The sequence below is a fragment of the Benincasa hispida genome, chromosome 8 (assembly GCF_027475165.1).
Source record: "Benincasa hispida cultivar pf3 chromosome 8, pf3_genome.v1.1, whole genome shotgun sequence".
NCBI classification, from domain to species: domain Eukaryota; kingdom Viridiplantae; phylum Streptophyta; class Magnoliopsida; order Cucurbitales; family Cucurbitaceae; genus Benincasa; species Benincasa hispida.
In genome coordinates this window covers 30881498-30892207 of record NC_143485.1, presented here as the reverse complement: position 1 = coordinate 30892207, position 10710 = coordinate 30881498, and the positions used below count along the sequence as shown (strand labels likewise).

General features: G+C 33.9%; 1 protein-coding gene across 5 annotated transcripts; it reads right to left on the bottom strand.

The window, feature by feature from the left end:
- Positions 1-1580: 1580 nt before the first annotated feature.
- On the bottom strand, positions 1581-7193 carry LOC150034500 (uncharacterized). 5 transcript variants are annotated; one of them, XM_090316028.1, is made up of 9 exons: positions 6783-7193; positions 5555-5778; positions 5336-5424; positions 5107-5245; positions 2872-2946; positions 2677-2798; positions 2508-2583; positions 2214-2273; positions 1581-2017 (listed from the first exon to the last, which is right to left on the bottom strand). In XM_090316028.1, the coding sequence occupies exons 2-9, from the start codon at positions 5690-5692 to the stop codon at positions 1892-1894; spliced, it is 825 nt and encodes a 274-aa protein (XP_090172154.1). In that variant the 5' UTR covers positions 5693-5778; positions 6783-7193; the 3' UTR covers positions 1581-1891. The 5 variants fall into 5 exon arrangements, with proteins under 5 accessions (XP_090172154.1, XP_090172156.1, XP_090172157.1 ...); XM_090316030.1 differs by having other exon boundaries at positions 6906-7142; XM_090316031.1 differs by lacking the exon at positions 6783-7193 and adding an exon at positions 6639-6778.
- Positions 7194-10710: the final 3517 nt, after the last annotated feature.

Here is a 10710-nt window from a genome sequence, read left to right as displayed (position 1 = left end):
ATGCATAGAGGAGGGAGAAGAAGATGTTTGTTCATTGTTCACATTCCAAGTAATTGAAATTGGTTTTTAACAAAAATTATATCAATTAAGCTTAATATCTCTCAATTACTTTAGATTACATTTCCGAAGGATCCTACATATTAAATAATTTATCTAAATTAGAAAAAGCATAATAAGAATATAAAATTACAAAAGTACCACTAATGGTCATGTGGGGTATTACATTAAAGTTGAAGGTTTATTGTCCTCAAAGTTATAATGAGGGATCTTGATAAGAATTAATAGGTCAAAATCATGAAATACGAGATACGGTTAATGTACCTTCATTTAATGTGAAATTGTAGATCTTTTTTATGAGGTCAAACTAATAGGATATGGATGGATTCACACAAAAAAGTATGTGTACATCGGAAGATAAATATCTTTGAAGTAAGACAATTGACGAAGTGTTAAATCTCATGGGAGAAATTGGACTGTGATCTCACGTGTTGCCACAATAGAGTCTATTGTATTATTAAATTTATTGTTTCATATTAGATATGTAAAATAAATGTTTAAATCTCTCTTATGAAAAGAATTTTAAAGAATGCATGTACAAAGAAATCATAGGGGTTTTTTTCTAATTTTCAAACATCAAAAGTAAAAGGTTTGCACGATCGTAAATGTTCACTTGAAAAATAAATTTGACAATTAGATCTTGGAGTATAATGTTTGATAAAAATATCACAACCTATGATTTTGAATAAATAAATGTTAAAGAAACTTGTATAGACAAATAAACTATTAATTACCCCGTAGAAATTTTTCATAGTTTATGTTACCCAAATTTTAATTGTTATGAAAAATGTAAGATTTCGATCAACATAAAAATTTTGACTACCTAATCAATTCCAAATGAATGATTTAGTATGTTTTATGTGTCCAAATAGAAACAAACAGAGTGATGCAATACTCATCCATGGAAATCTTAGATTTCCACTAATCAAACAACCAATGCTTTTAAGTTCTTAATGCTTGTCATCTTTTGGTCAATGTTTGCTTGTTTTATTGGTTTAGATTGTAGCTTGATAAAACATGATTTAGATTAGAAATATAACTTGCATGACTGAGAGTTATTTTGACATCAGAGATGATTATTTAAATAGCTTTCAACCAATACATTTTCTGTAGACAACCTGTCAAACCTAGAGATTACTAAAGTGTTTGAGGTGCCATTTATTAATGTTATTTTATGGTTCTAAACATATATTTGACACACATCCTTCAATTTACCACATTCCCAGGATTATTTTCCCTAGCACCCAAAAAGTTTGCACATCAAGATTGAGTTTACATTGTAGAGGCTATAGCATCAAGTGAGGATGTTCTATAGTCATAGAATTGGGTGTTAGCCCTCTCCATGACAGTATTTACCAAACTCCATAGCAAAACAGAAGACATCTCAACAGTGGATATGATTATTGAATAAGATTTCAAACCAACTATTTGGAGATTCATATAACCATAAGAGAATGTAGGAGAAAGGTAAAACAATGCCTGAGATTATGAAGGGACGATAAAGAAGAGATCCAAAACATAACTGAATACCAAAAATAAAAAATAAAAATAAAAATATTGCTGTAGTATCATCACCTTTCTTCCATACATTCGTATGTATGCATATTCTTCAAGAAAAAAAATGGAACTATACAGAAAAAATGGATTGGTACACAAATCTGAGAAGATGAAAACGACACTAAATGTCAACAAGTTTAAGTTATTTTGAACCATTTACAACACACACTACATACCATCAAATTCCTTTTTCTCCTCAATCCAGTGTGTAGATGTTAAGAAATAGACCCAAGAGAGTAAAGAGGAAGAGAAATCGACTAGGAGAATATGTTTCTCATCACCTCTTTGATATAGTTTTCATTAATCCCTTAACAATCTTTCCGAACCACATCAAGTTCATCATACCTAGCACTGTTGGCACTCCAAATACCAAAAGATATCCAATTACATGCATCTTAATTACCTGCAGGAAAATATTACTTAGTGAGGTGGCATATTAGAATTTATACTTCTAAGCTTCCAGTCTGTTGAACATCAGAACCATATAATAGTATCTTGAGTTATTTCCAAAAGCTGGAATGAGATGAATACGTAACCACTGAAAAATTCCGGTTAAGTAGTGAAAATTTCATGGAAACGCATAATTGATCTTAAAATACCTGATCATAGTGCAGGTAAACATGATAGAATGTGTAACCAAACAGCAGTATGCGAGCAACCTGTTTTATACAATTATCAGCAAGCATGTAAAAATCAATCCAGGTACAAGATAATTTAATCATAATAGAAGATTTAGGATAGCACCACATGCTATGGTAGTTTACATTTGGTTAAGTTAAATTAAATCCAATTCGTTAGGACCATTTAGGATGCCTTCAAGCTACAGACATTCATGTTTGTGCCATTTTTGTGAAAATAAAAGAGAACAGGATAGGCTTCAGATAATAACTCACCAGCCATGCAAAAAATATTACAATGCCATTAATCAAATATGCACAGGATCTCTTCATACCAGCTGTATCAAGATACCTTCAAAAAACATGAACGTTTTTCAAAAAAAGAAATAAATTAAGAGGCAAAACTTTAAAAAAATAAAAAATCAATACCATATTGAAAACCTACCATCTCATATTAATCTCAGGAGTTGTAATCTCCGAGATGAGGACCATATAAGTATAGAGTTGCCCTTCTCCAGAAAAAACAGAGTATGCTACTGCTAGTCCGGAAAGAGAGTGGTGGACAACCTATCATCAGAGTTTCCTAATTACGCACTACTCTTATCAAATTTGAAGGCCTATCAGCGGAGAAGGTACTTACATACTCCATCCCACCTAAGGAAGGATACAGCCAAACAATCAATCCAAGATCTGCCAAGAAGTACCCAACTGAAATCTGGAAAAAGTACGTGATTAAAATATTGGTTAAGATTTAAGAAAAATTCAAGGAAAACAGAATAGAAGGTCAAATGCCTCAAACGGCTACCAAGCAGTCCCAGAGAGCTTAGAAGGTCTATCATAGACATTATCCTCAAATCAGAAACAGAAAATCAAACATTGCTCTCCAATTTGAAATCAACGGATTCATGTTCACAAATGGATATAGAAGCAGAAATGCTTATAAAGCAGGCCAACCCATCCAAGATAATCTTGGGTTAGAAAATGAACTTGCATGTAAATAAGTAAGAGATCCTTGAAAGTCCATGATTCTAAGAAGATTGTATTAGGAGGACACATGTACTAGAAGTTCACAGTTTCAGATATCAAAGGCAAGGCCTCAGGCCAATCGACAAGACAGACACAGACTGGTATTTTGAGGAGATAGAATTAGCAATAATCCTCACAGAACAGTAAAACCAAAGCTCCTTCCATTTTTTCCAAGATTTTAACCTCTAGTGGTGACGGGTTCAAAATGGTAAAGTAATGCTCAAGTGAAAGCCTTAGTTGTTGGTTGTGGGGTTTTCAGGAGGAATTTTGATGTGAAAATCTTGAAGAGTGGCTGAAGGGTTGGAGGTCTCCTTGAAGATTTATGTGGTTGCTTTCTTTCATACTGAAGACTCAAGGGTGTGGCTAGCAGGAAAATAGGAGTGTAAGCTGCACCTCTCTCTTCTCGATGAGCTAATGCTAACCTTTTGATTTGGTGTACAAGTATCCTAGGAAGCCTAAGGTGTTTTTGTGGCCTTTATTCCACAACGATGATTTAGGAATTACTTCTATTCCAGTAATTTCAGGCAAGTAATACCAAAAAACTGTTAGCTACTTATTAGCATAATCAATACCATAGTTACTCCCAATTTATTTTGATTATAACCTCTCAACTCAGCAACGAGCTTTTTCTACTACACAGAAGAGTATGGGCTATAAAGTGCATGGGAAAACACAGAATAATAAAAGGGAGGTAGTAGCAGGCCTCTCAACAGTCTAGTGCTTGAACCATTGCTCAGTACAGCCTAGTAGATATCTAATGTGTCCTAAGAAAGAGTGCCTATCAACTAGGGCAATATAACTACTGATTCTGGGAATGAAAAAGAGTGAAAGCATGGAAGGGAGGGAGAATCCGAGAGATACAATTAGATTTTGTAGCTACAAGACTCCAGCTATAGAAATACATGGCCAAATCTCCTGCCTACTTACTGCGACCAATTTCTCTACCTACGAGTATTTGGGGGAACATTACAGGAGATTCTTTTGAGGATTACCCAAAATATGATGAACATGAACAACCTCTCATTGTCGCAAATGTATGTCCAACTATGGCCGTTTCATGTTGGATTATGCAGGTGCCCTCATTCAACTAATTATAATACAGAAGGTTTTTATTCTTGGTCAATAACTGTTTTCTTTATTATAAAAAAAAATTTTTTAAAAAAAAAAAAAAAAAAAAAATGTGTTGGAGCGAAGATCCAATATTTTGAGTAGTCCTCTCTTTTTTTCTTTTCTTTTCTTTTCTTCTTTTCTTTTTTTGAGGATCTCAGTGTTGAAGGAAAGATCCAATATCGTTCTCATTCTATTAGACAACACATCATGAATCATCGTTTTGCACCCTGTTTGCATTGCCTTACTGATGCTATAATGAATAGCATGGTTGAACTGGAAAGATCCAGTATTTCATGTTTCCCAACTCCAAGTAGCTATTGGGGTACTGCAAATTTCCAAGACCTTGCAAACAAACCAAGTAAAAACTTCAAATAGATTTTCCAACCTGAGATAGTCCCAGGAGCATGACCTTTTCTTTCCGCTAACCCTAGTAAAACTGAAGTTCACTTCCGCTTGAAGAATCAACGACTGTTGGAGTCTACTTGGGAACCATAAAAAAATATGGGCTCAATTTCCTGAATTTCAACTTGTCCTTGAGGTGAAAAGACGGCAATAGGTATTGATAGCTAAAAACCGCTGCTAAATAATTTGTTGGTTAGTTACACCAGAAGTTATCAGTTCTGTTATGATGGGTGGATAAAATGGTTAGCACATAGCTACTGGATGAGAAAGAAACAGGCAATAAGAAATTTCAAAATGCAGCTGATATCCATTTAAGATTAGCCAATAGAAAGCTTACCCCCAATATGAAAGTAGACAACGTTGAACTTTGAAAGGTAACAAGGCCAGCATGACGCTGGTCAGAGAAGAGATCTGACCAGAAAACGAAGTATAATGACATAATTGAGATATAGATTGCATGAATAGTGGACATGCCGCTGTCAATTTTAGTTTGAATATCAGTAATGGCCACAACAGTCCACTAAATAGATTATGGAGGAAATGGACAATAACCGATATGGACTCACCGGTTATTCCACTCAACTCGTTGGATTTTTGTAAGACCCAGATAACTCTTGAAGTAAAAATTGCTAACTAATTGTGTGAGATCATAGACCTGCAGGAGGAAAAATAAGAAATTGGAAAGAGCAAATGGTAAGGAAATGTGCCCTATTTGAAGAGAAGCATTAAACAAGGGCAGCATTGTTTCCTTCTATATCCAGCATGAGGTAAGATAAGCCACATACCAATTTACAAGCAAGCATGCCTCCAAGGACAGAAGTGAATGGGACAAAACGGTCTGCTAACAAATAGTTCTTCACTAATGCATCAGCTTGACTTTGGTAAGATTTAATAGCCATTACAGTCTTCAAAGACATTGCCATTGTGTTGTTTGACTACATAACATTCAGCAGATCGCAGTACCTTAGACTGAATTAACTATTTGCTCCCATGCTCCATGTTGTTATCCCTTCTTGACCAAATATGAAGAAGTTAGTAAGAAAGATATATAAAGAATAGTGATAAAAACATTTGTGCATAAGAAATCAGGGTCCACAAGTGACAATTAATCTCACAAAAGAATTTGGATCAAGGCACCAAGAAGAGGACAATAACATAACAACGTCCAAAATCTAGCCCACTCCTTATTCCATCTCATAAAACTCCGCTACGCATTCAATCTGAACTTCGCACAAAAAAGCACATCAATCATTTTAGCTAAATTGGTTCCATAGTTTTTCTTTTTCTTATGGGATCAATAATTAAATGCCCCCAGTCTAGATCTGTCATACAAATATTTAATTACACAACTATGTGTAGAAATTTCCAATTTGAGACACTAAACCGTGCAATGTCAAAAAATGTCATCCTAAAATCTACACAGTCGCAACATAACCATATGGACCATTTTGACAAACAGCACATCCCATTTACTCTTCTCATATATGTTTTCTCAAGCAGTAGCTGTCACTGTATTCAAGTAATCTTCAACTTTCATTGCATCCTGAAGATCTACAATAATTCCCTTTGAACAGTACGAACTCCAATATAAAGACTTGAACAGAAACGAATAAGAAACAGCAAACTAGAAGGGAAAAAATTTTGAACAATCCAACACGCATAGAAGATCAAATGTTTCAGCAAGACAGAATTTACTAGAACAGAACGAAAGAAGACTGTCTAAAAGAGAGATGATGCTCACTCATTGAATTTAAACAAACTGCAGGAGGGTGCGATTTCTAAAACAAAACCCCAAAACGCCAAAAAAAAAAAAAAAAAAAAAAAATGCTTATCACCAGGTAAGCTTAAAGATCAGATGGTGGAACTTACAGCAAGCACACAAATTCACGAGTATAGAAGAACAAACTAAAAGATCCCATCAAAATAAAGGATCAAAATGCAGATGGGTAACCCAGAAAAACGTCAGAAAGAAGGGAAATCATCGCCAAAACAAATAAAAGATGGAAGCAATACCTCATAAATGAAAACCCCAGATCACAAGGAGATGCAGAAGGGTTTTTTTTTCCCTTTTTCAAAGATAACAAAATGGGAAGAAAACAAAATAAGATAATCTGTAAAGGAAATGCAACAACCGACCGGTACAAAAGAACCGTGAGGTTCAATCAATGTGAAGCGTTAGGAATCTTCAACCGCAACGAAACAATCTAAAAGGGGTAAATCAAGGCAAGATAGAGAGAAATTAGAAATTATAATAGCGTATGGGGAATTGGGTAATGCAAAATGCAAGTGGGTTTTGCTAATCAGCAATGGATTTGAGTGTCCAGAGATGGGATCCTCGTGTTCTTGTGGATTCAATTGCATTCTATCCAATCCTTTGCTGTAGTACTAACCGAAGGAATATGATAGCTTCGCGCCTTAGCCGATGATTTTTCTTTTTTCTTTTTTTCCCTTTAATCGGCCCGTTATTTATTACATACTTTAATGTGCATTGTTAATTAACATATAAAAATGGAGTCTTCTTTTAGGATTAGTCGGTGTAGGATTGAGGAAATATTAAATTATACTCAACCCTTAGTTGTGTTCCATCAATGACAATCCGAAAGAATCTTACATTAGTTATTTTTTTCATTAAGATAAAGAAACTTTAAAATATCAGTTTGGTTTCACATTACGTTAAATTTTAGTTTCACTATTTTCAATAAATCTTAAAATTAGTTCTTCTAGCTACACAATTCAAATGTTGTTTTTTTATCGATATAAATATTAACTATCTAAAAATTAAATATTCGAGATAATTAAGGTTTGTTTTTTATTATGAAAAATAATTAATATACCTTTCAAAAAAAAATAATTAATGTCGAGAGATTAAATATATGTGTTTAATTTATCATGTACATATAAACTAAAATTGAATGATTACTTAAATGTAAGAGAACAATTAATGTAGTCTTAAATTAAATTTAGAATTATTTAGGTCTCGTTTGGTAATCATTTCGTTTTTTTTCGTTTTTGGCTTTTGAAAATTAAGTTTATTTCCTCTCCCAATTTCTTATAATGATTTATATCTTTATCAAGTACAAATGGTTGAATTCTTAGGCAAATTCTAAAAATAAAAACAAGTTTTCAAAAGTTATTTTTTTAGTTTTCAAATTTTAGTTTGATTTTTTAAACCATTGGTAAAAAAACATAACTAAGAAAAAATTTGGATGTGGAAGTAATATTTATGGACTTAATTTTTTTTAAAAAAAAAAAACCAAATAATTACCAGATGCCTTAATATATTGTTATACTAATTAGTTATTTAATCATTTAAAATAAACGAAGCCAAACGGAGCTCTAAAAACATCAACCAAGGAAAAGAAGGAAAAATGATCATTTTGCCCTAGAAGAGAACGCCGTGATGCAAAAACAAGTAGTTCCACCTACCATGTCATATACTTCAAGAATTGGGGATCTAACACATATCTAGTTTGTGTGAATGCCTTAGTTTTATGGAAAAAAAATAAAAAGTGAAAAGTGGAAGGAAAGTGTCACAATCGTACTTGAATGAAGTAGATTGTGACCCCACTAATACAAACAGTGTTGTGGCAACACACAAGTACCGACACGTCTGGCAAAGACAGAGGGCTAAGAGAAATGTCGTGATGCGACTGAGAAGAACGGTGCCCAAGATAACCAGGTTGAGCAACAAGCAACAACACAAGCATCAATGTCACCAACAATGTCATTGACAAGCTCAGTGGGCCAGATGGGGTCCCAGGTAATGATGTCATACCATGCCCCAAGTTACCCTGCTAAACCTAGGACATGACATGACAATAATAGATTCCAACTTAACTATAGAACCCATTGTCAAACTCTAAGAACATTTTTTAAAATAAGTAGCTAGCAAAACATTTCATTGCAAACACCATTAGAAATAAATTCTTCAAAATCGATTTCTATAGAAATTTTGGCAGCGTTTCCCCTAAGTATCATATATAACCACACTTGCAACGAAAATGTACTCCCAATTAATTTGTTTCCAACTCCGACCCCACCATCAAGTGTGCTTCACCACACACTCATCAATATAATTCATATCACAACATTTGAAATAAGTTCATGAAAACTCAATAAGGGAAACATGCAAGCTTTTGGTTTACCAAATATTTTATATTAAGGCTAGCCACTTTATTTACAAGTCAAAATAATAGTAAATTTTTTTACATATGCAATGTTATATGGTCCTTGTTGGAATCACAATTGCTACCTGGTAGAAAATTTAAGAAAAAATTACCTGAAAGGCTCAGTAAGTAGTAAAAGTTCAAAAGAAAATATTTTAACATAAAAGTTTTAACATTTTTATATAAACTTAAAACTCTATACAACAATATGGATCATAAGTAGTTTCCAAACTTAAGAGAATTAAAACATATATCACTTTCGTAAAAGTAGCTCTTGAAAACATGATCATAAGTTGGCAAAAGTCATCACCAAATCTTATCATACTGGTGTAGTGTAAACTCTGAAGGAACTCTTAATGAAGAGCATCCATGAACGCGTTCGGATCTTTTTTATTTCATCGTGACCGAAATACAACACATACATTCTAACAGACAGTTATGCAAATTCACCCTAATTAAAGGCATGTTTCGAACAATAAAAATACAAAGGAAAGAGTTCTCATACCAGTTGAAAACTCTCTTCAAAATTTGAACTCTGACGCAACGGAAGAACCTCCACTTGCACTCTATCGCCTAGCAGATCAGTCGGCTGCAGCACCATGATCGTCTACACGAACGGCAGCAACACGAACAGTCATGAACAAGTGAACAGCAGTGGGGACGACACCACCAAATGGAGCCCTTTGTATTCTCGGAGTGAGAATCCAAAGTGTGGTCTTTGATGAATTTGGTAGAGGTTGGAAAAAGAACAAATCTTGTAAACGATAAGAAAGTGGGAGAGAAAGAGTTATCGTATAACTATGTGCTTATCGTTTAGAAGAAGCTACACAATCGTGTAGGTTTTACTAAGCGATCGTTTAATAAATGGTAGACGATCATTTAGAAAACGCAGCACACTATGCGATCGTTTAGGAAAGTTAAGCGATCGTTTAGGGATGAGCATGCGATCATTTAGGTGTTGATATGCAATCGTTTAGGAGATGAACAACTATCGTATAGGCTCTCAAACTATGAGATCGTTACGTTTTCACACCGATTGCGAATTTTCGAACTTTTTGCAAAATGAAACAAATTTTTATTTTATTTTTCAGTTACAATAATCGACTTTGGATTCTCCCACTAAAGCACATCCGAGAGAAGTTTTAGACCAATTATCATATAATTAACCAATTTAATAATTAATGAATATAATCATATTATATTCTTACCCTATAGTTTGATATCACATATTTACTATAGCAATTTCTCCTCCACATAATATAAATCATATTTATATCTAAATTTCTCTAAAATAATGTATCTCATACATTTAGTCACTTATATCATATATAATTAACCAGTCCAATTATATCATATATAATCGAACTCTCTCTGGTCAATTTAAACATTTCAAACTGACCCAAACACTGATTCTCGACTTTATCCAAGCTACCCAGGGGACCTAATGGACCTGTGGCTCGAAGATCCAATGGTACGTGAATAGCTGACTAAACTCTTTAGCCATGAGATCCACCATCCATTAACTGTCAGGCATTCCACTAAAGACCAACAGTTGAACTATTCTTACCACAGATATATTTCTATGTCCATCGAATATAACCAATCATGAGTACGATAACCCTTCACAGATGTTCGTAAGTACAGTTGAGCCAATTTATCATTTTGCCCCTATAGTTACATCTCACTCCTCAAGTATTACTGATTCCTCTAATGAACAATACAACATAGTCCAACTATGTGTGAACATCTTTTGGGCCAAGAGAAGGTGTGTGGTG